The 24,953-nt window shown below is 39.9% G+C and overlaps 1 protein-coding gene and 1 non-coding gene across 2 annotated transcripts; both read right to left on the bottom strand.

Moving 5' to 3' along the window:
* Window positions 1-2,912: 2,912 nt before the first annotated feature.
* Window positions 2,913-13,827, bottom strand: LOC103186386 (corticotropin releasing hormone binding protein). Its single transcript, XM_007905381.1, has 7 exons — window positions 13,716-13,827; window positions 12,864-12,954; window positions 10,953-11,110; window positions 9,159-9,369; window positions 7,310-7,458; window positions 5,451-5,568; window positions 2,913-3,742 (listed from the first exon to the last, which is right to left on the bottom strand). The coding sequence occupies exons 1-7, from the start codon at window positions 13,794-13,796 to the stop codon at window positions 3,585-3,587; spliced, it is 966 nt and encodes a 321-aa protein (XP_007903572.1). The 5' UTR covers window positions 13,797-13,827; the 3' UTR covers window positions 2,913-3,584.
* A 6,223-nt stretch (window positions 13,828-20,050) lies between these two features.
* Window positions 20,051-20,122, bottom strand: trnaa-ggc. The gene has a single exon. It is a non-coding gene; the product is annotated as a tRNA-Ala (tRNA).
* Window positions 20,123-24,953: the final 4,831 nt, after the last annotated feature.

Genomic DNA, 24,953 nt, shown 5'->3' with positions numbered 1-24,953 from the left:
TTGGTGTAGATCTTAGGAAGTGTGTGATCGGCAGGCCCGCCTGGCTAAGAACCAACAACAGCAACAACTTGCATTTGTATAACAGCCTCCACCCGAGGTAGCATCCCAGAGCATGTAAACCACCACAAGGAACCTACCAAGACCACCACAGAGGGCTGGCTTGATTCCAACTTTCCGTTGCAAACATGCACCTTGGAACCAGTTCAGCTCTAAGGAAACCCCGCTTCCAAGGAGGATAGTCATTAGTTAATGACTTCGAATTCAAGATGCTCATCCTCACCTACAAGGCCATTCACGGCCTTGCTCCCTCCTACCTCTCCGACCTACTATCCCCTACTTACCTGCCCGTACCCTCCGTTCCTCTGGCTCCGGTCTGCTCCACATCCCCCGCCTCAACCGCCCTACCATCGGTGGCCGGGCCTTCAGCCTCTCAGCCCCTAGGCTCTGGAACTCCATCCCCAGTGCCTTCGCCTTGTTTCCTCTCTTTCCTCCTTCAAGGCCGGTCTCAAGACCTTTCTCTTTGACCGTGCCTTCAGCTCCCCTCTCGACTCTCTACCCCCTCCTCGCTCCCTCCCTTTCCTCCCTCACCCTGACCATTTCCCCCCTGCTCGGGTCCTGACCCAACTGTACAGCGCCTTGGGACTTCCTCCTGACGTGAAAGGCGCTCAATAAATGGAATCTTGTTGTTGTTGTTGTTGTTGTTGTTGTAGTTGGTCGTTTGACATCTGATAAGCGCAGGTTTGAGCTCTCACTAGGTGGATGGTAGGTACAAGGAACTCCCTGTGAGCTTCCTGGCGGACAACACAGCTCAGCATGAAATGTGTGAGAGCATTGTCACCATCTTCCTGTCCGCAGCTTGGGCACACATCCCTTCCCATTGATCGAAGGTGCCACCAGGAGGAGGTGCAAAGTTTAAACAGTATCTGCTTACATCTTTGCAAGTCAATGAAGGTGGATTCCAGGCACTGGACGTACAAACACGTGTTCACGAACTTGGACTCCAGCAGCTGTCGCCTCAAGCCTCAGAGTTTCCTCATAAACTGTCTGGCCTTCAGCATGGTGGGAGGACTTTTACAGGACAGCTTGTGATGTGCCAGCCACCTTGATGTTCTCCAGGTCCAAATCCAATGCATATACCAGGCTTACTCAGGCTCAGCTGCTTAATCCAGTCCTCATGCGAGGGGCCTTGGCAAATAAACAAGCCCGTTGTGAAGCCATCTCCACCTCCAGGGTGCATAGCAACAGGTCAGTGAAGGCCACAGCCCTCCCTCCCTGTGTTTGACACAAATCCACCTCACTGCTTAATCCTAGACTTTGCAAATGGCTCAGAGGAAGCCTCTCTGCTGCATCCGCAGGACCTTGGAACCATAAAGGAGGATTGTTTGCCCACAGGTCTTATATGCCATAAGCTTGACCTGCATTTGAACCTTGCTGTCCTTGACAAGGGATGAGTATGGCCAGAGTGCCCTTCACCCCTTCTCAGCGCAGTCCTTCAGAACAGCGTCCAGGCTGAAGTTGAAGCTACTGATAAGAATGGAATTAGATATAAAAAATCTTAATTTTTGGGGTGAAAATGATTTAAAAATAAACCCAACATTTAAATATAGCCAAAGCTAAGAATTTATGATGTGGTACGTGGTTCTTTTCCCCTCCCTTCTCCGGAAGATATTGAATCAAGATATGTGGAATCGAGGAGGGATGTTAGCTGTAAAGAATGATCATGGCTGATAGAGATGTAAGCAAGTACTGTATTGCGATTTAGATCAGGAATGGCCAACTTGTGGTCCGTGGGCTGCAGATTTTGTGCATGCATAATGCGGCTTGTGGGATGCAAGTTGACCATTCCTAATTTAGACCATGAGAGCTAACCAGAGAATGAAGATGTACATTTAAGACAAGGAGACCCAGCTAATGTTCCGTGGATTAAAACTTTTTTAATTTGCTCACAGACTTCCAGACAATGGTTTCTAACTCATCCTTTCCATAATTGAATTGGTGCCATGTCAGATTTTTTTCTATCTAAATCCGATTCTGAAGGTCAGAGTCCTCATACCATCTGGGAACATTCATGACCCCAATATGCCCTCAGGGAAATTCAAATGCTGGACTGGAACACCAAAACAATTGCCTGCTTCATGGCCCTGGCTTGCCTGCCCCACCATTGGCAGGTGGGCCTTTAGCCTCTGCCCCCATCCTCTGGAACTCCATCCCACAGTCCATCCGCCTTGCCCCCTCTCTTGCCTCCTTCAAGACCCGTCTCAAGACCCCCCTCTTCAACTGTGCCTTCGGTCACCCTCCTGAACCCCACCCTCTCCGCCCTCCACGCCTCCTGATCCCAACCACCAGCTTGATTGTGGATCCCTGACCGTCCAGAGCCTTGGAACGTCCTCCTGACATGAAGGCACTATACAAATGTAATTTATTCTTGTTGCATTTAACAGATGGGGAACCTGAACAAGTGGAAGATTAAACAGAAACTTTGTCTCCATACTGTGTGATTGAATTAGTTCCATGGTTTTGACATGTCTGATTGAAAGGTTATGTCTAGAACCCACACTGCTGCTAGATCTACAGGTTATGAAAATTATGTGACAAATGTGTGATTTTTCTTATTAACAAACACCGTAACTTTGAAGATGTGACTTTAGCTGTAATACTTTACTTTTCTTGGTTTCAGAGGGGTTTGATTTAATTTTTTAAAAGCATTTAAAATTCTTGTTACATGGTCAATAACTTGATTGAAGAACACATTCTCACGCCATCAAAGTTTTATTAAAAAGAAGTTCAATACAAATAAATATTAAATAATGATACGTTTATAAACAATAACACTAAATGTCTATTAATATTAATGTGATGTATCAGCAAATAAAAATGAATTCTTTTCTATCCCTTGCTCTCTATCTTGTACTTTAATATGAGATTGTGTTAGAATAGTAACATGTTAAGTTTTAAGCTATCCGTATGTCAATGTAACTCCTGTAAAATTGTATTGTGACTCAGTTTGATCAATATGAGATCTTACAGGACATTTTGGGTGGAGGATGCTCTTTTCTAAGTTGTTTTTGTTTTTTAAGACTGTTCAGTTGTATTGATGTTTCATGTTTTGTCAGTGCAGAATAAAATGTCATTCTTTGCAACACTTGTCACAGAATGAAGACATTGCTGTTAATTTCCTTTATTTACACAATACTCCTCACAAAGTGTTTTTATACAGTGCTGGTGGTCAAGTCTAACAGAATAATCCCTAAGCAATAAATAGAAAGCAAAAGTAAGTTTACATCATTATTTTTTAAAAAATGCATCAAGCAATGGAGTAGTTTATTTCTATTTTAGAGTTTTGCTGCTGATTTAACAGTAAAGAGATCTGCCAACTAAGCTAATGGTTCAATCATAAGAATTCACCACAGAGTCCAGTAGTTAGGTCAGAAAAGAAAATAATAGCTACCTGGCAAAAATCTAATAAATTAACAATTTAGCAGCACATATCCACCACAAATCCCTTCAATTATTTTGAGAGCAGAAGAGCAGAGCAGCCCACAGCTGGGAATCTGAGTGGCCCAAAGTAGCACATTGCCAGCCGCTCAGTCATCAGTGTAGCAGAAATCCTCCACACTGTTCCTATTGGGTTTCTCCAGCTCGCGCGGGCTCAGTTGGCGGTACTCGAATGTCAGACGATTAATGTATTTGCCGCTGGATACCATCCGCACCACAGTGTTGTCGCAACCGACTTTCATTTGAGCTGCAATGAAAGATTTATTGTCAAGGAAGGAAACGGCTGAATAAAGCAACTACTGCGCATTTCGAAATTCAAAGTGAAGTTTGTTGCTATCAGACCCAGAAATGACTCTGTTACTGGAAGCACAGAAAAAAATATTAATGCCCTCGGCCTAATTTTAACAATTTTACCTGCAAAGAATACACAAACAAATTGCTATATCAAATGCATCATTATTATAATTATTAATATTAACTGTATGCTAACCCTCAGAAATATAAGATAATTTTATTTGGGTGGGGTGGGGGGGTAATGTATGTAATGTGTTAATAATTCATCTGATTCAAGATTTGCCCAGTCCTCAGTATTCTTGAATTAGAGAAGGGGAAAATCACCTGGGGTGTGAGAAGAATCAAAAAGGCCTGAACATGTGCTAAACGCCCTTTTGTTTCACCTACAAAAATATACAGTCAATTCACTTTACAGAAATTCTATGAAGCAATTTGAGACGTCTCGAAGATGTGATAAGGTGCTATATCAAATGTAAGGATTATTATTATGAAAACATCCAGATTCCTAAAGCTCCTGCATGCTAATGTGTCATTCCCATGTAGCACAAACAATAATTCACTGGCGTTGCTGCAAATGTGGGGATAAGTGCCAACTGACTGCACTGGAGCACGTTCTCTAATCGAGTGCTCAGACCAAAATTGTGTTAAAACTACTGCTAGAACAGTAAAGCTTTTGTGGCAATGAGATTTCTTTCTATTCCCAGGACATTGTAACAAAAGGTTCGATTATGTACAAACTCGAACGTTGTTCATCTGAAATAAAACAATTTTGTCTTAAATGAGCTAATTATTTTACACGGTGATGTTATTGGATCAATTTGAAGGTATTCTATCCGATGCTGCAGTGGGAACCCATTGTATGAATTTTCATAACAGCATTTTCAGAGTTTTCTCAAGTTTTCACAACTATGAAAGTAAAAGCAGATTCACATATATGATATCCTTGACTTGTGGCTGTGACTTTTCTGGTTTATCAGAGAATATGACAAACAGAGAACATGAGAACATGAACCTCTTCAATAATACATTTTTAGTCATGGCTATTTTGTCTTAATTTTATGCATGTGTCAACCTCTATTTATTGTCTTTCAGCCTCTCAGTCCCATTCTAAGGATAACATTACAAAGCCCTCCACCTCCTTCGAGTACCACTTAATGTAATGATTTATTAATAATTTTCATTTCCCATGTCTAGGACATGGACAGGTTGAGTGCTGATAAATTTGGGAACTTTTTTTTTGCTATTGGGCACAAAATAAGATAAAATCAGGATTAAGGTGAAACTGAAACTGATGGGCAGGAAGAAAATTCCATTCGGACCAAATTGCCAAACTGCAACTTGTAGAATATACAACTTGAAAGAACATTCATCCTTCATTTATGTAGCTGAACATCACACTAAAACTATCAAGCAAATACCAATGTTTTATGCTGGCCGGCTGCTTATTAGGCCATAGCTCTCTCCCCAAACCGTACAAGGAGCAATGCAAGGTGCAAAGTTGCTGACTCCAAGTCAAACGTATTGATACAAAGTATCATGTTTATCTTATCACTATATCCTTTCATAAATATTATTAGAAAAAATGAGAAACATAATTTTGAATATATAATAAATGTATATTGAGACAATTCTGATTGATTAAACCACATTTGCCTTCTCACCGGGTCCACTGAATGAGTAGCAAATATCAGCCACAGGGTACATCCTACTGGGGTCCAGTTTGTTCCCTCCCAATAGCTCTATGAAATCAGTCGCCCCACTACAGCTGGTAATGGGTATCTAAAGAAGGAAACACAGGAAAATCTATCAAGCAATTCCTCATGCTCACTGGACCACAAAATACATTAAAGCCCACACAATCTATTTCACAGTTAGCAAAAACACTGAACAACTTGACTGCATTTGTTATTATATCAACTTTAACAGAATATTTTGTTTGATTGATTATAATTGATTAATTTTTTTCATTAATTAGAGAAATTCCATTTTGTTTTAGCCTATAACAACAACAAAATTACATTTGTAAAGCGGCTTTCACGTCGGGATCATATAAAACCATTTTTGCCTAAAATTAAAAATTCTGTTGCGTTGTGGAAAATTCTTGAATTTATTCTTAATCTAAAAGATGATTTTCTGCTTTCAAACTGAGACAGATATTAAGATTTTTCCACAATTCTGTATGATTTTACATTTTAAGACAAACCGGTCTTACAGACTAAGACAGGCTGAAATTTCAGACCTCTGGTATCCTGTAACTCAAATAACAGACATGCAAATCATTCTATTCTGCACATGGAATCACCCTCTTCTCATGAGCAACATGTGGAGTTATGTAACAGAAGTTCATATTATAGGTCATAGTGTTTAACGTAGAAACATGTTCCAAACATCATGTGTTAGGGGATGTGTGACATGTTTCAATATCTAATTTTCCTAACCTTAACAGGTAAACCCTTCTGGAAATAAAGAAGGTTAAAACTATCAATATGTGAACAGTTGAGTGAATGTGTGAGAATGAAATATTGATCCCACAAATTTCTGTCTAAAGTGAGTGTTTGATACCCAAGAGTATAACTGCCAAGTGGATTAAAAATTATGGGTTGCTTATCTTTATATTTTTGGGTAAACTAATGCATGGTAGATGTATAGATACTGTATATGTTTTGAGTTAGTATAATATTCAGTATTTTTTGCTAAGAGTTTGTATGATACTTAATGAATGATGATCAGAGTTGACATTTGGGACCCTTACAACAGGTAAAAGGCAAAGACTCTCATCTTATCATGAATGACACTAGTCTGCCTCAATTGATAGAGTTTTGTCTCTGAGTCAGAATGTTCTGCCTCTGAGTCAGAAAGTGGGTTCAAGCCTCACATCGAGACTTCAACAACAACAGCAAGATTACATTTGTATAGTGCCTTTCATGTCGGGAGGACGTCCCAAGGCGCTGGACAGAGTACTTCAAATTCATAGTCTAGGCTAACACTCCAATGTGGTGATGGGGAAGTGCCTTATCACATCTTTACAACAGTTCAAAGCACTTCACAAGTGACTGTAGTGACTTGTAGTGGCTGTGTATTTGTGGGTGAATGGCCCATGTGTTTAATCTGAACAAAGGTCAAATATCAAAACCAAAATCGCGTCTGTCTGTTAGGTGGATATTAAAGATCTTATGGAACAATTTGAAAAGAGAAGGGGGGTGTTTCTCTAGGAACCCTGGCCAGCAATGCACAAGACAAAAAATGCTCATCCATTTGGACATTGCTGTTGTAAATTTGCTGCTTTATTTTCCTTCAAGTACACAGAAAAAAACCTGTGAAGCACTTTGAAATATATTTACGTGACGAGAGTCAATATCAAATGCAAGTATTATTGTTATATTATTATCAGTGTATTGTTATGCTGCATTATTATACTCTGGACTGAATTTCAATTGAAACCAATTTACTTCTTCCAATAAGCTAATTTTCAACTACTGAGCATCTGCATTAAATCTTTGTAGGTACGACAGTGGCTCACCTTCAGATGCAGATTATTGAAATGTCCCAGGCTGAGATCAGATAATTTGATTTCCACTGGATAAATGATGGAAAAACTGCAGTTTCTCTTCTGATGAGGAATGACCATGGTGAACCTTCCATCAGGCGTCTGAGAAATCACATTGCAAGCTTTGAAGGAGAAGAAACAGTGTTTGTAAGCCAGAAATTACCAAATACAAACTACTCAGCTCTCAGTCAAACTCTGTTCAAAATACCAGCATTTTACTTTCACGTCCTGTTAGGACATGTATGCAGTATGTGCAAAAAATGAAACTAGATTTTGCCGTATAAAAACATTAAAACCTTCAAACAATGATCCTAAAACCTCTACTCGATTTGTGCTGTACTTAATGAGCCAAACAAGTTTTCAATCTAGAAAGGATAAATGTAGTTATTCTTTTTCTTATGTTACTATATCATTTTTAATGGCACCATGTTAATATAAGAGTATTTATTGAATATGTCTAGCAACATTGTGTGCTGCATTACATCTGAGTATGTAGTCTCATAATGTGTTCATTCAGTTATAGTTTTGAACAAACTAATGGCTTGGCTGTGTTATTTTTAGTAGACATAGTGCACAAACGAATATTGAAAACACGGTGTATGAGTAAACAGTGAAACAAGCTCGGAAGATTTTATTATTGCTATCAAACTGTAAGGAACATTTCATATCTTCTGGCTAAAAGTACTTTGGTTTATAAAGAACAAATGACGTTCTGAGTGAATATTGGGTTGAAAATTCCAGCTGGCTCTAGGTTTACTATATTAACGTAGCATTTTAGAGTGCGCAAAATTCAGTTTTAACTTTGAAACTTGCATCCTATTGTTCTTAAAATAACTTGCAAATAAAATATTTCTAAATTAATTGAGAATTAATAGTCTACAACAACAAGATTCCATTTATAGAGCGCCTTTCACATCGGGAGGACGTCCCAAGGCGCTGTACAGTTGGGTCAGGACCCGAGCAAGGGGGAAATGGTCAGGGTGAGGGGAGGGAGGGGAGAGGGCGAGGAGGGGTTAGAGAGTCGAGAGGGGAGCTGAAGGCACAGTCAAAGAGAAAGGTCTTAGAGACCGGCCTTGAAGGAGGAAAGGGAGGAAGCAAGGCGAAGGCACACTCTACACACAGTCTACACATTCTTAAGTGCTATATTAATAGAGTAATATCACTAGATGAGCAAATGCCCAACTTAAATAATATATAATTTTAGCTTGTTTTAATAGGATATATATTTCCCACTCCAAACTCTCTCACTGGATGCTCAGGGAATATCTAGTCAAGTCCTGCAGAGTGCATAAGGAGCAAGCTACAAAACAGTTACTGAAAACAAAAGTCATGCCACTGACTTTAAAGATAATAAAAGTTCGAGAGTGGTGAATGCTTTTGAAAGACTATTTATTTTCAAATCTTCTGAGCAGATGTCTATTCACACCTTATGCATCTATACCATAGGTGTGTGAATCAACATCTTGGTGGAATAATCCCCAAAGGTTGTATCAGCAGCCGGCCTCCAGTGCAATTTGCTTTGTTTGCCCACGGATATTTTACACATGATTCATACTATTTTTTGTGGCAATTTAGCAGTATAAACTAGGCATTGAAAAAAAGTAATCTGTGTTAGAGCATGGGCTTGACTGCAATCCATAAACCACATGATGTCGGGGATGGATGTGACCAAATAGCCTTTTCTCATTCTATATCCATAAATCCTGATGACTATTGCTTTTAAATAACTGATATAACTTGCCTGAAAAGATTTTTCATTTTTTGTTTGTACCATAATAAGAAATATTACTTTATATTTATAAATTAATTGATCAGTACTTACGAAATGGATTGATTAGTTTTGTTACTGTTAAAGAAAACCCATTTCCAGGCATGTGAATCCTAAAGAAAAGCATCGCCACGTTCTGAGATGACCTGAAGACCGTCTTGGTGCCACTACCATCACAAAAATCAATGTAGCGCTCGGCAAGGGGGAGAAGGTGGTCTATGGTACTCGGAAACTTCTCCCCTCTCAATATCCACCCGTCGAAGACCTGGACATCAATACAACAACAACAACAAAATTACATTTGTATAGCGCCTTTCACGTCGGGAGTCCCAAGGAGCTGGATAATACACAATAATTTAACAACAAAAAACAAAGCTAGTAGAAAATCAGGTTTGTCAGTTTGTCAGCTAAATTATCAGACAAGTATAGCTGAGGGTATCTCTTCATGTGCACAAAAGCCAAAGGGAGGGAATGCTATGGTTATTCTGTATGTGCATCAATCTGTCTAAAAGCAAAGCATCTAAGAGTGCTGTACTCCGCTTGGCATATGAAGATAGAATGGGGCATCAATGCAACATGACACCTATTGAAATTGTTAAAGACTGCAGCACACAGCAACATTTCAGGTTAAGAAGAACCAGCCCTTTGCATAGTATATCTCTTCAACTGTACCAATTTGCTCTAGTTTGTAGCATTCGAGCTGCTGGTTCAGAACGGCTGATTGATAGATATAAGTTTTAAAAATGCATTGTCAGAGGTACTGCCCTGTTCAGGTGGATGTTAAAAGATTGAAGAGAGAAACAAATTTCTCCTGGTGTCCTGGCCAACAATTCCCAGATAAGAGGTGTCATTCACTTCATGGCTGTTTGTGGGATATTGCTGTGTATAAATTGGATGCCAGGTTTGCCTACCAAATACAGTCACTATACTTTACAATAAAATCCTGTGAAGGTGCTTTGAGACATCATCCTGACATGAAAGCTGTTGTACTAAATACAAGACTATGGCTATGGGGGTGGGGGTGGGGGGGGGAGCGGGGCTATGGGGAGAGAGTGGAGGGGGAGCGGGATTGATTTGGGTAGCTTTTTTCAAAGAGCTGGCACAGACACGATGGGATGTGGATGGTTTGATGCTTTAGGGAAGTAAAGAATATAAAGTTCTCACTACCTCGCAAACAAATGTTCAGTTAAGAAAAGAAAATAATAGAGTTTATGGAGACCAATCAAAAGAAACTCCAAAGAAAGAAACCAAAATAGATGAGTGAATGAAGAAAAAAAGGATATATCTACATATAGACAGTCACTGCACTCTTAACTGTAATTCATGTGAAGTACTTGTTTTATTTATTCCTTGCATTTGAATAGTACTTTATCACCCCGATATCACTGAGACGATGAGTTGTCTCAAAGTGCTGCACAAGATACATTGTAAAGTGATGTAACTGATATACTGACAGGCAGATTTATATGGAGAGTGACAGAAAGATAGATGACAAAAAAGACGGATTGATGAGCACATAGATAATCAATGGATCGATAGAAGGATGACAGAAGATCAAGAAACAGATGGGTAAAAAAGAAGATAACAGAAAGATAACAAACAAATGGATTAAAGCTAGATAAATAGATACATGAAGCACTGATGTATTACTAAGCGAATCCAGGAAAGATAGGAATTACAATCCAATTACAATTTAATTTTTTTCTTCTTTTCATCAGGAGGATGTCTCAAAGTGCTTAAATTAGCTTTTTGTGGTAAATTATTGTCATTTCAAAGCAGGACCAAGGAAACTTTAAATGCAAAGAGCTATTGATTCACTCTGTTATACTACTGCTTAAACAAGTTTACCTTGAGGAAGTCGCCTCCTTGACAGTCTATGTTGACATAATTATATTCAATAGTGATAATCTCATCAGGACTGCTAATGAAGAAGGTGGCGCAATTGAGCTGTGGCCGATCAGCAGTGAATGTAAACTGTCCATCCAGACTCAACATGTCAATACATTCTATGAAAAGAAAAGATTGTATTATACAGTAAACTCCTGATAACTCGACCCTGGCTCAACTTGTCACTACCGCTTAAGTCATCATGCTATCAAGATCCCAGCCATATTTATTTATGTATTTATACAAATGCACTTCTTGAATTACTCACCACTCTGGATAACTTGTCACTAAGCCCTTGTCCCTTGGAGTGACGAGTTATCACTGTAATAAATAATCATTTCTCATGTGCAAAGTGAAGATTCCCATTGAAGAACATTTCATACTATTGGATAAAAACCTAACTAAGCAGAAGCTCCAACAGTGGAAGCAGTGATACATTTCTCCTATAAATCTCCTTGAGGTGGCATTAATTCTGTTTAATGGTTTAGAATTAGCAAATAATCTGTTTTGATTATTTGTAATTACTTTGAATCACAGTAATGGAGACCCACATACCAGATAGTTTGGTTGGTTTAGTACTTCAGCACTTTGGCCCAGAGAGTTCTGTGTTCTTAATTCCTATCAATCCACCCCTCACCATTTGAGATGAATAAAATGAATAGAATGACTAAATATATCCCCTGGAGAGATGATAAGTGGCATCTCTCTATCTGAATATTCATTATCTCTGAGGTACTGTTACCAATTGAGTTGAGAACAGAAAAAGCACTCTTACAATAGCGTTTGAAACATTCTTAGATGAGCCAGTTTCACACACTTGCTTAAAGAATGAGTTTCATCATAAGAGTTCATGTTAAAAGCTCAGACAAATGCACTGTGATTTTTAAAAGAAATGGACATTAATTTTAGTGAAGCAAATTTTGTGTTGGTGACTGTTGATGACATCATTGGGGAACTGGTTCAACTCTATGGGGCTCTAATGAATATGAACAACTAAAATGACGTTATTATGATGCCGACATCAATTCCACTCTGACATTTGTTGCTCTGTTTAGCTTTTCCTGGATGATTTTCTGACCTCAATGATATTAGTTTTTTGGTCAACCGGGTGGGTGGGTGTCTGACACATGCGGAAACCGATCATCATGCTTAAAAGTATCCAAATCAAACTGAGAATTGCATCCCACCTTCAGGTGGAAATTCCAGAGATAGATTGTTGGAAAGGAATGTGCACTCTCTCCCTGTGTGTTGTATGATTTACATCTGGTCAGACCTGTCCTGCTGACACCCAGGACTTCACTTTCCCGTTTCAGGTAAAAACTCTATAGACTGGAATACCTAATGTCTCCCTGGAACCTATTCTTCTGAAGCAGAACGTACAGAGTCCCAACTATGTGCAAAGCACAAGCTATTGGGAACATCATCCGAGATGTACAGTACCAAAATAACAATTTCGAAACACTACTCATTGGATGCTGCGACATAGACTGAAATCCCAAACAAACCAGTGATGTCCACTTGACTCGGGTAAAGGTGTGGGCGGATGACAAGCCTTACAACCGTGCACAGTCCACTGGTCAATAAACCAGTGGCCACGATTATCAGTCGAGCATCCAAATCCCGAATCAGGTTAAAACGGTTGAATACACATGAGACGCAGTTTAATATCGCACACGACTGAACCTGAAGTTGCGGCAGCAGCTCATCCTAATGTGGATTTGTGCCGTGCAACTTCAGTCTATATTTGTTGTTGTTCCATGTACAAGTGACTGAGCGGAGGTGGGCAGGTCACTGGGGGCTCCTGACTTGCTCTTGCTGTTTGATGGGCTGGTCCTGATGATACTGTACACACACACACACACATATACTCACTCAGACTTCTGCGATAAATGTAATCTTCCGAAAGTTCTCTCTTTAGCTCAGAGTTTAACATCCCAAACACGTCGTCGATTATTTCATTTTGCTTTAAAACACAACAAGGGACAGATGTTGAGTCGTAAAGAGACCTTTCGAAAACAAAAGGCGCTGTTTAAGAGCTGCAAATCACAACAATTGCACATCAGACGTGTCCTTTGCAAACTTTTTGGTTAAAACAAATTAGAATCGGTGCTCTTATGAGTGTTTTTCTGAAATATATAAAGTTTAAGCAGACCGAGTATTGGGAAAAGACAAAACAAAAATACTTTTTTAAAAAAAATCTGAACAGTCACTAAGGAACAGATTTTTTCCCCAACAGGTAATCTGACACGTTATTTAACTACTAATGATCGTGGCATTGTATTGCAGTCTGCGATAGAAATCCAAGAGAAAGGTTGGACTGAAAGCGAAGCAGTTCGAAAAGCAATGGATTAAAACACTTCTTTTTGTGCAAAGTTCTCCACTTAAATACGAAAGCCCTCGATGTGGGTTTGGATACCTTGACCCCCACATCAAATCAAATAATCCGACGTGAAGTGACAACAGAAACACAAACACAGGCGCCACATGGAATGGTGTGCGATTCCTACACAAAAAACACTTACATTTTAGCGCAACGTCAAAAAGAAGTCGATCTGACAATGAATGGACCGAATGGGCGAGTTTACTTTAAACACGACTTATTGTTTCAAAAAAATTGCATAAAAAAAAAGATAGCTTTGTGGATGGATGAGCGGATGGATGGATGGATGGATGGACGGAGGAGAATCCCTGTGTGCCAGACATTGAGCGATGGCAGTGTCCCACCTCTATGTATCTGCCTCTTCCCTGGAGAATCACCATCCACAGCAGTGCGAGGTGCAGCTGAACCTTGAAGCCTGGAGACATCTCTCTCGCTCGCTGTCTGGGTGTGTTAGTGACTCGCAGTCACTGACGAATATTGGAGAACATGATTGAAATCCCCTTTTATACGGCGAGGAAACCTGTCTGTAATTTATGCTGTGGGTAGAGCTGTCTGATAACAATCGAGTTGCTCAGCTTCCCCCTATCTCCTTTACCTAAGTTACGTGAATGTGACGGTGGAAGGACACTCATTCTCATTATCATATAGAGAGAAAAATTCAACCCAAACCTTCCCCCCCGTTTACACGCGATGGGAAACCAGAACCGATAAACCACACACAGAGAGGCTTCATTCAAAATGTTAAACCATGACTTGAAACAGTGGTGGAGAAAAAAAAAATTCTGACTTAACACTGTGAGGTGGAAATTTTGTTAAAGGTTTGATGTTTTTTTTTGCTGAAGGATGCATTTTAAATATGAATGAATCTCTTTCAATTTAACTTTTTGGAACTACCTAAATGATAATAACTCCTGTAAAATGAGATAACAGAAGGGAAAGACTGTGGTTTGTCTGACCTAATTGTCAGGTAATTTTGTTGTGTGGGCTGTGGTACCTTCTTACAGTGTAGCTATTGCAGGCATGAAATCAGAGTAGCTACAGAAATCAAGCCATGCAGCTAATGTATTATATATACTATTAATGTATTGGGTACATTATACCAAATCTAATTAATGTTTTCTAATGAATGATTTACACATCCCGAGCTGTTCTGCTGATGCACGTTCCTTTTGATAATGATCTCCTTTAACAATTCAAGCAGCAAAAGGAATTCAGCACTTCAAGGGCCAGGACTGCAAAGGACAATAAAACCTATCATCATTTACAAGCTTTGCCTTAATTTCTAAATGAGAAATCGCGACCAAACTGTTTTTTTTAAAATTCCAAATGAGACCATTTTATTCCACATTGTTCTACATTTTATTCTACATTATTATTATTATGAGAGTATTGTAGGTGTCAGCCTGGCTCAGTTGGTAACACCAACGCCTCAGAATCAGAAGTTGTGGGTTGAAGCCCCATGTCTAGACTTTGAACTCACATTGTCTAGACTGATCCTCCACTGGAGTGCTGGGAATGCTCTGCATTGTTGGAGGTGCCATTCTTCGGATGAGGTCCTGGTCTGCTTATTCAATTGGGCATTTAAACTCAAGGTTTATTGTTACTTTGGCATAGCACAATTTGCTGCATTTGCCTACAAAATACACAGGCGCTACATTTTACAGCATATCCTGTGAAACGTTTTGAGACATCTTTCCGATTTGAAAGACTCTACACAAAATGCAAGGATTATTATTATTAGTGTTAGTTCATTACAATAGTTAATTTTGTCTTGACATCAGAAATCCAAGCCACCAGAAAGAGGACAAATCAAAAATAAATCTTTTGAGCAGATCACAAAAATATTTATTTTAAAAGACGTTTCAACATTAATATATCATATAGGTATAGATATATGGCAATGAAAATATTGAATTTATGTGCAATTCACCAACAAAATGACACAAATTTACTTCACTAAACCAATATTATGAGAAGACCAGAACCACATTACATCAATTATCTGCCCGTTCTCGCATTATTTTACATAACCAACCTGCCCCCATCCTATTTACCCCACCATTGGCAGGCAGGGTTTTAGCCATCGATTTGTGGAGTTCTGTATCTTAGTGGTTAGAGCGAAAGGGCCTGGATTCAATTCCTGGCAGGGCGAAACTTTTAGCAACTTTCCTTACGCCACACAGCTCTGTTTACCTAGCAGTAAGTAGGAATCCTGTTGTTAGTCGATTGGCAGATCGCATTTCCTGGGGCAATAATCCCTTCCCGAAATTTTTTAAAAAAATAATAATTTGGTAAATATCCACGACTGTTTGCGGGACACTGTTGTGTGCCGGGTTTCGCCCACAAAGTTACAGGCAATACACTTCACAGTATATTCTGTGAAGTGCTTTGAGATGTCTCGATGACATGATAAGGCGTTATATCAAACGCAAGGATTAGTATTATTATTATTCTGTCCCCACTCTCTGGAACTCCATCCTGGAGTCCCTACAATTTGCTCCGTTTCAAAACATACTTTTTGACTGTACGTTGGGTGACCTTGCCCTCTGCCTCACCTTGGCTGTCATCCCCAGCTCAGGTGCCCATCCAGCATTGTGAAACATTTGAGATATCCTCCTGACGTAAAAGGCGAGATATAATTGTAAATTTTATTACGTTAGGCCTTGGTTTCTCTTATATCATGAGCCCAATATTCAGCGAGGGCTAATATTATTTTGTACCGCAGTCTAATGGTGATGGCAGGGGTTTAAAAAGTGAACGTTTAATTTAGAAATACTGAGCTCATAAGAATGACAAACCATTTCAGCTTCACTTTCTCCCACAGTTTGTGAAGTGACCTGAAACTCCTTGATTAGATAACGTTCTTATATGCTACTCCCACATGTCCTGTACCATTGATTAACCCTCGACTGACACATTTACTCATCAGGTGTTGTCAGACTGCGGCAGTCACTGACAAAGACATTCATCCTTTCCTCACTTCCTTCGTCTCGCTCCCTCTCTTCCTATTTTCAGGTCCCTGCTGAAGACCTTTCTCTTTGACCGCACCTTTGGTCACCTTCCTCCCCATCCTCCTGGCTCGGCCCCGGGATCCGTTACCGTAAAGCGCTCTGAGATGCCGTCCAGCGTGGAGGGTGCTATATAAATCCAAGTTGTTGTTGTTGTTATTGGCAGCAGACATTTCAGAGTTTGATGCATTTCTAATGAAGCACTAATGATGGCAAGTTTTGAATTACAATACAATACAATTCACACTTATATAGTACCTCCCACATTGGGAGGATGTCTCAAAGTGCTTGACAATTCTTACTGGGCACTGGAGCTGAGGGTGGGAGCTGAGGGCAGTGAGTAGGGGAACAATGACCAAAAGCACTGTCAAAAAAGTATGTTTTGAGATGTATCTAAAAAGAGGGGAAGGAAGAACAAGTTGGAGAGACCTGGGATTGGTGTTCTAAAGAGTGGGCACCAAGTTACTGAAAGCCCGCCTGCCAATGGTGGGGGATGTGAAGTAGGCCAATGTTGGCTGAGCAATGAGAATGGCTGGGTTGTTATGGGTAAAGAAGATTGCAGAGCTTGGGCATGGCTGGCTTTTAACATTTGATATACTGCTATTTGCATGTCAACCAGCGTTCTCACCACTGTGATATAAGGTTGAGGGTTCAAGCCCCATGCTGAGACTTATCTCATAGTCTGTGCCAGGCAGACACTGGTGCAGTAATGAGGAGCACTGCATTGGTGGAGGTGCCATCTATTGGGGAGATGTTAAACCAAGATACAACTTGCCTATTTAGGTGGACGTTAAAGAACCAACAACATTAATCATGAAGAAGCAGCAGCATATATCAGAAAGAAGGTAATAGAAGGGCATAGGGAAGGTAGAGTGTCAACTAGCATTCTCACCACTTTGTTATAAGGTTTCACGAGTGGTGGGGCTCGTGTTTATTATCTGAAATTATTAGAACTATGAAATACAATCTCTGCTGTTTTTCTACATCAAAAAGTAAATTTATTATAAGCTTAATTCAATATATTCAAAGACAAGGTAAAGTATATCAAGAGACAAGCTAATGTTTCTTCTAATCTTAAACCATGTCTTGATCCCTAAATCAAAGCTGTTGTTAATACTGTAGATACTAATCCTAATTGCAAACTCCTCTAATTTTTCCAAACTTAACTCTGACATACCTTCCCCATTTTCTTACCACCTCTAACAGTAAAATTCATGTTCCTCCTTTCCCTAAGTTAACGGTGGAGCTTTAATTTTTCTTGTTAACTATTAGACAACAACAACAACAACAACAACAAGATTCCATTTATAAAGCGCCTTTCACGTCAGGAGGACGTCCCAAGGCGCTGCACAGTTGGGTCATGACCCGAGCAGGGGGGAAATGGTCAGGGTGAGGGGAGGGAAGGGAGGGAGCGAGGAGGGGGGAAATGGTCAGGGTGAGGGGAGGGAAGGGAGGGAGCAAGGAGGGGGACAAGCATCACACACCTCCCTACTTAACCCACCAATACTGTCAAAACTCCTCTTCATCTTTTTCACCTTCAGATTTGACTTCTTCAATCACCTCCTCATCGACTTCCCAACTCAAACCTTCACAAGCTACACCTGACTCTGCAAGCCCATCACCCACATCCACTTGCTCCCTTTCCCAGGCAGATTGACTTTAAGACCCTTGTTCTAACTTTCACTCTACCTCTGTGGTCTCCTACAGTCCTGTTCACTTGCCGACTCAATTCACTTTGCCAATGCAGGCCTGATCCACTAACCCATCCCTCCACTCAAACATTGCTGGGTGAGCCTTCAGCTACCTTGCCCCCACTATTTGGAATTGTTTCCCCAAATCCCTCCACCTTGCACTCTCCCTCTCAGCTTTCAATATCCTTTTCTAAGCAACTACCTATTTGACTGCTGTCATTTTCGACCTACGTGCTCTATTTCATAACCTGGGCAGGCTTCCACCCTGTTTCCACAAGAGATAGTTAATTCCAAGAAAGACATCTAAGTGCAAGTTGTTGTAGTTGGTACTATTATTACCAACCCCCACAACATAGCTCGGCTCTGCCACTGCCTCACACTGCAGGCTGCCAGGACCCTCATACACATATTCATAACATCCAGGCTCGACTACGGAAACTCCCTGCTTGTCGGTCTCCCAACTCCTCCCTCCATAGGCTGCAGATCATCCAGAACTCTGCAGCTCACGTCCTCTCCCGTACAAGGATCCGTGACCCTATCACCCCCATCCTCGCATGATTCCACTGGCTTCCTATCACATAGTTCAAGATACTGGTCCTCACCTTCAAAGCCCTCCATGGCCTTTCTCCCCCCTACCTCTGCGACCTCCTAACCTCCTAACAACCTAACCACTCCCTCCTCTCAGTGGGCTCAGGCCTGCTTCACATCCCCTGCATCGCCCGCCCCACCATTGGCAGGTGGGCCTTCAGCCACTCTCCCCCCACCCTCTGGAACTCCATTCCGCAGTCCTTCTGCCTCGTCCCCTCCCTTGCCTCCGTCAAGACCCATATCAAGACCCTCCTCTTCGACTGTGCCTTCAGTCACTCTCCTTCCCCCCCCTGACCTCCACCCTACCCAATCCTGGCCCCCAGCTCAGGTCCGAAACACTGATAGTCCAGCGCCTTGGGACGTCCTCCCAATGTGAAAAGTGCTCTACAACTGTAATTTTGTTGTTGTTGTATTAAGGCTAGTACAAATAAAGAATCTTATCCCTAGTACGAATAGCAATCTCTAACCCTAGTACAAATAATAGGTTGGCGTTTCTTTTAACTCTCATGCTAACGATAAGATTGAAATCTTTGATACATGAGTTATAATTATTTGCTTGAGATTTCTGGGAACTCTGACACCAGTGACAAGGTTGATATGTATTGGTATTTCTGGTAACTCAGGCCTTGGTTTCTTCTTGCTCTTATTTCCCAAGAAATATTTGTTTACATTTTGATTTCTCTAATCTGGAGATAAGAAAAGTGTACATTTGTACATATTTGCACTGTTGTCTGGTTAATTATTTCATATTATCTCAACAAACACTTGATATAAAAGGCATGTTCTGTGCACAAGAGAGACTTAGACCATAAGACACCAGCTGGTGTTGGTGAATGTAAAAAATACTAATTTTTTAACATTTTACACATGGATCCACAATGCTGTATATTAGGGTATAAAATGGTATGCAGAAAGTTAGGAAGATGGAAGTCAATGGATAGCCCTGTCCAGGGTGCCAGCACAGCCAAGATGAGTTAAATACCATCCTTTTTGTGATGTAATATACTATGGTTCCATGGTTTATGCTTAGACTGTAAATCCCTAGCAATATAATAATAATAATAATCCTTGCATTTGCTATAACACTTTTCATGTCTTCTAGACTTCTCAAAGTGCTTCACAGGATATACTATAAAGTATAAAGCTTGGCAGCTAATCATAATAATAATATTATAATAATCCTTACATTTGATATAGCGCCTTATCACATCTTCGAGACACAGAATATACTGTAAAGTGAATTGACTGTATATTTTGTGGGCGAAACCCAGCAGCCAATTGCACACAGCAGTGTCCCACAAACGGTCGTGGATTGAAGTGACCAATTTATTATTGTTTTGTTTTTCTTGAGGGATTATCGGGCGTGTGGAGTAAGGAAACTTGCCCAAGGTTTCGCCCTGCCGGGAATCGAACCCAGGTCTCTCGCTTGCCAGGCGAGTGCTCTAACCACTAAACTACAGGACTCCTGAGCTGTGGGTGGAAATAACAACAAAATGGAAACAGTAAATATTGTAATTACATTATTTTGGACAGCCAAGTGCCTGACACTGTGGAAGCCACCACCATGCTTAAGAGTATCCAAACCTGACTGGAGGTGCCTCACATGCCACTTACATCCTGATTACCTATATCCGGAGAGTATTAGATACAGGTTGTCAAAAGACAAGACTTGGGGACAGTGGAGTGTGGTTTGAGGGATATGGTTTGGGGGACAACTGGACTTTAATCAGCTAAAAACATTGAAAGCACTGTCTGTCAAGATTCCTGCAGCTCATCCATTAGGGTTTTGGTTTGCAGGAGCTGAATGGGAAGACTCCTTGTTCCAGTGATCAGTCTGCCTCTCCAAATTCTGCCGATGAGCTAGGCCGGCTGGACTGTCATTAGCAGCGCCCTAGAATACTGCGGACCCACCTGATCTAGGAACTGGACTGCTGAGACCGCCACATATTCACTTGGTTCTGAAACTGTTACCTTTCCCCTCCCAGTAGGTTTTAATTTCAATTCCAATAGGTAGCTATAGCCAAAGAACTCTTCTTTCAATACTGCGCGTTTACTTTGTGCATGACAGGTTATACTCCAGCCTTGTAGAAGGAAAGATGTAATAAATCTGTTCTTAGTTTTTAAGCCAATTTCTACAGAACCTGTCAGACCAATACTTTTAAGAGGTGTGACAAGAAATCATTCAACACTGGTTTCATACACAAAGGTGATTTATTTATGGTCTAAAGGTTTTCTAAGCAATCACAGCCAATCACTAGCAATGCAATGATACTTACATAGAATAATTTCTCAACCAGTTGTTTAATTTGCATGCGATATCCTATTTTATCTGAATATTAATATTTCTAAATCACTGGTTGCAAATTAACAAAGGTGTTGGTTATGCAAAACCCATCAGAGGAAACTGACTCAAATTAACTATATGGTGTATTTATGTGTAGGGTTGTATAATAGAAGTTTATTGTCTATAGAAGTCTATAGAAGACTATAGTCAGTGATTCATTTGTAATAATAATAATCCTTGTATTTGATATAGCGCTTATCACGTTGTTGAGACGTCTCAAAGCGCTTCACGGAATATACTGTAAAGTGAATTTATTGCATATTTTGTGGGCAAAAATATAATTGTGAAGTATAAAGACAATATTTTCTTCATAAAACTTTTCATATTGTTAAGCCCAAAATTAAGTTTTCCACAGGTTTCAAGTGTCACAAATTGACCTCTTGTAATTAATTTTACTAGATTTAAAAATATATAAATTCTATTTAGCATTTGCTATTCTTTCAATAAATCAGTATAAATTTGTGTGTTTTGAGATTTTTTCATATGTAATGATATTTAATTCATATTTATATTTAAAATGTATATTTTATATTTATATTTTACATTCATATTTAATCCCATATCTTTCCTATTATATTCCTACACATTTTTTGACAAACGCATTTTTTTTATTACCAGATTATTTAAAAATGTGATAACATGGGTACATATACAATACAAAATTACATTTGTATAGCGCCTTTCACATCGGGAGGACGTTCCAAGGCGCTGAAGGGAGAATATGGGCAGGAGAAGGGAACAGAGGGAAATGGGATTAAGAGGGGCGGAGGCTCACGGTGAGAATAAACACAGGTATGGAGTAGTTGGGCCGCATAGCCTGTTTTCATACTGTAAATTTATATAATTCTTTGTAACGTGACTAAAACAGTTAATCCTTGTCACTATTGGAAAATTACAAAAATTTACTAGACCATTGATTTCCTGACCAAATGTCTGTACGCCATGGTTAACAAGGCAATTCCAGGGATCATCCTCAGTAAATGGAATAGCTCATAGTTCGAATCTGCAAGATTCAGTGTTGTTATGCATGAAAAGGCAAAGCATGAAAAGGCAAAGCATTGCCTTCTGGACAGTCAGGCACTGCTGTGCTCAATGGCATATATTGTCTGTGTCCTCTGAACACCTGACAGATCATAACATTGCCTAATATTGATTAGTCCACTGCAGACCAGTGAGCGCAACAAATATCATTATAGAATTTCTTTTATACGGGAATGTCTTCTGACCAGGTCTTTGAACCCACATCAATGTATTGACTAAATTGCTGGTTGAACAGACAGAATATTCTGAAATGTCGATAGATGTATGCTCAACCATCATCTAATATACTTTTTGGTTCAAAAAGCATTGAATTTAAATTGTAACCAATGACAATTCTAAGAAACTGGCAGTTCCAGAATGAATCTGAAACTTTTCAATAACTTATGAGACAGACATATGCTTTCAGATCTTACTGTACTTCCTCAATACACTTATATTATAGTTCTATCTGTCTTTTATTTGCTTGGTTGAACTTCTCTGCCACAAGGTCTCTGGTGGGCAATAAAGATCAGTTCTGTACATTTTTCTCAATGTTTGTCATTGCCTCAGCATTTATCCCTATACCTGTCTCTATGGCAGTGCAGTGATTTAAATGTTTCCACACAAGATCACTAAGCCCTCTATAAACTATTTATGTGACCGTTCTTCCATTTCCATTACTGCAGTGATTCATTATTTTGAACTTCTTAAAATATTCATCAGTTTGTAAAGCACTGGAAAAAATACAATACTATTTTCTATTTTTGGAGTCCTGTAGCTCAATGGTTAGAGCACTCGCCTCGCAAGCAAGAGACCTGGGTTTGATTCCCAGCAGGATGAAACTTGGGCAAGTTTCCTTATTCCAAACGCCTCTGTTTACCAGCAGTAAGTAGGAACCTGGTTGTTAGTCAATTAGTGGATCGCTTTCTGGGAGTAATAATCCCTTAAAAAAAATTGTAAAAATAATAATTTGGTCACTCAATCCATGACTGTTTGTGGGACACTGCTGCGCGCAATTCGCTGCCGCATTTCACCCACAAAATATACAGTCAATTCACTTCACAGTATATTCTGTGAAGCGCTTTGAGACGTCTCGAAGAAATGATAAGGCGCTATATCAAAAGAGTATTATTATTTTTTTTCTTTGTTAACCTGGAAAGCGGAGATTCAGAATGCACGGGCATTAATGAAAGTGCCAGCTTTCGCTGTATAATTATAAAGAAATGTAACTGAGGTCCCTATTTTGAAGCAATTGATCAACTGTACCACCAGTTGCTTGAGACAATCCCAGTATTTGTAGCCCTCGTTTGTTAACAGGAGATTATGCAAATAATCATTGCTTATTTGGGAGATGTCAGCATGTCTTAGTTTAAGAATGCATCCCTTATATGAGTTCTGAAGGGCAATATGATTAGGAATGTTTGCCTTTGGAACCAGAAATCCCTCTATTCAAATATTGAGCTCAGAGAAACAATTCATGATGTGTGAAGCCACATTTTCTGAAGATACAAAGCATTGACTGGCTTCATTTCTATTGGAGAATGGTGAATGGTTACAGTCGACAATGACGTTTTTATTTACTGATCAATTTTCTCCACATCACTTCTCTCATTCCCGCAGTCTTATGTCATTTTGCCCCAATGGTCATTTTTCATATTTGAGCCCAGTCAGTGAGCATTGGCAGACTATTTGACGATAGAAGACATTACAGCAGCGTTCCCTTGTGCCTCCCACACTTGTGAACTTTACTTTGGCTGACACTTGCAGAAATCCATCACCACTTTTAAGAATATCCAAACTAGACATATAGTTCCATGTAACAAAAAAAGTCGCTGGGAACATTTAGCAGATCAGGCAGCATCTATGGAGAAAGGAAAGTGAGTCAACGTTTCAGGTCCATGACCCTTCGTCAGAACTGGGGCATGTTGGGAGGGAAAGGTTTTTAAGGGCTAACAGAGAGGGGGGGCAGGGCAAGGAAGATAAAGGAGAAAATGGGGTAGAGGACAGGGGATGATGGGTTAAAGAGGTGTTAATGGTGCAAAACAAAGGGGGTATTGCAGCAAAACAGGGGAAAAGAGGTGCTAATGATGCAAAAAAAAATGTAGTTCCATGTATAGCACCTGCACCCAGAGAGTTCTTTGTCTGGAATGTACACTCTCTCCCCAGAGGGATGCACCTTGCTTATCTAATTCCGGAAAGTATTAGCTGGAGAATGGCAAAAACCAAGGCTCGGGGACCCCAACCAGCTTTGGCTTCCACTCAATTCCACTCAAATGTAAAAGTCTTTTGAGATAGTCTCCTACATGAAAGGTACCACATAATTGCAATTGGGTTGTTGCTGTTAGCGAATCTATTACAAAAAATCACCCTAGTTGGGATTGTAACATGCATGAAAAATATTCACTTTTGTGCTTTGAGCCAACAAACTGAATGACTGGGAATATTCTTACTTTTGGAAGATTGTTCCTGCAATCGAGTCATAAAAATAGGTTTCTGTAACAAGTGACTCACTTTACACATTCATTTAAAAAGGCTCTTGTCAGATTGTGAGTCAGCTGCTCTTGGTCTGGAGTTATTTATTGCTGACCCACATGCATTGAAGGACTTAAGGTAGGACTGTTTGGTATCTCACATGCTTTAAATTGACTCTGAGCGTGAGCTGTGTGAGAACTAACTGAACTCTTCCCAGTTGCATCATAGGCCAGTTGGAGCCAATGCGCTGAAATAACTGACGTCCATTACACAAACGGTGGGTGCACTTTACCCATCATTGATGTCATGTGAAAGTGCTTGATGATAACAACTAGATTAAAGAGAGTAATTTCAAATGATGTAACTCACATTGTACAGTTTTCTCACTGATGTGTGAGAATTGTCTATTTTCAACCATGAAAAGTTTACCCATGTGACTAACACTAATTGTTGCTTGTG

Source organism: Callorhinchus milii, unplaced genomic scaffold (genome assembly GCF_018977255.1).
Source record: "Callorhinchus milii isolate IMCB2004 unplaced genomic scaffold, IMCB_Cmil_1.0 Scaffold1, whole genome shotgun sequence".
NCBI classification, from domain to species: domain Eukaryota; kingdom Metazoa; phylum Chordata; class Chondrichthyes; order Chimaeriformes; family Callorhinchidae; genus Callorhinchus; species Callorhinchus milii.
Note: the sequence above shows the minus strand (reverse complement) of the source record. Positions and strands in the feature narration are given on the sequence as shown.

Excerpts from the sequence above, each read along its gene's own strand:
- LOC103186386 (XM_007905381.1), bottom strand. The coding sequence starts at position 13,796 with ATGTCTCCAGGCTTCAAGGTTCAGCTGCACCTCGCACTGCTGTGGATG. Across the intron at positions 7,459-9,158 it reads AAAACTAATCAATCCATTTC|CTTGCAATGTGATTTCTCAG; the intron begins GTAAGTACTGAT and ends TCTCCTTCAAAG. Across the intron at positions 3,743-5,450 it reads CTACTCATTCAGTGGACCCG|CTCAAATGAAAGTCGGTTGC; the intron begins GTGAGAAGGCAA and ends CTTTCATTGCAG.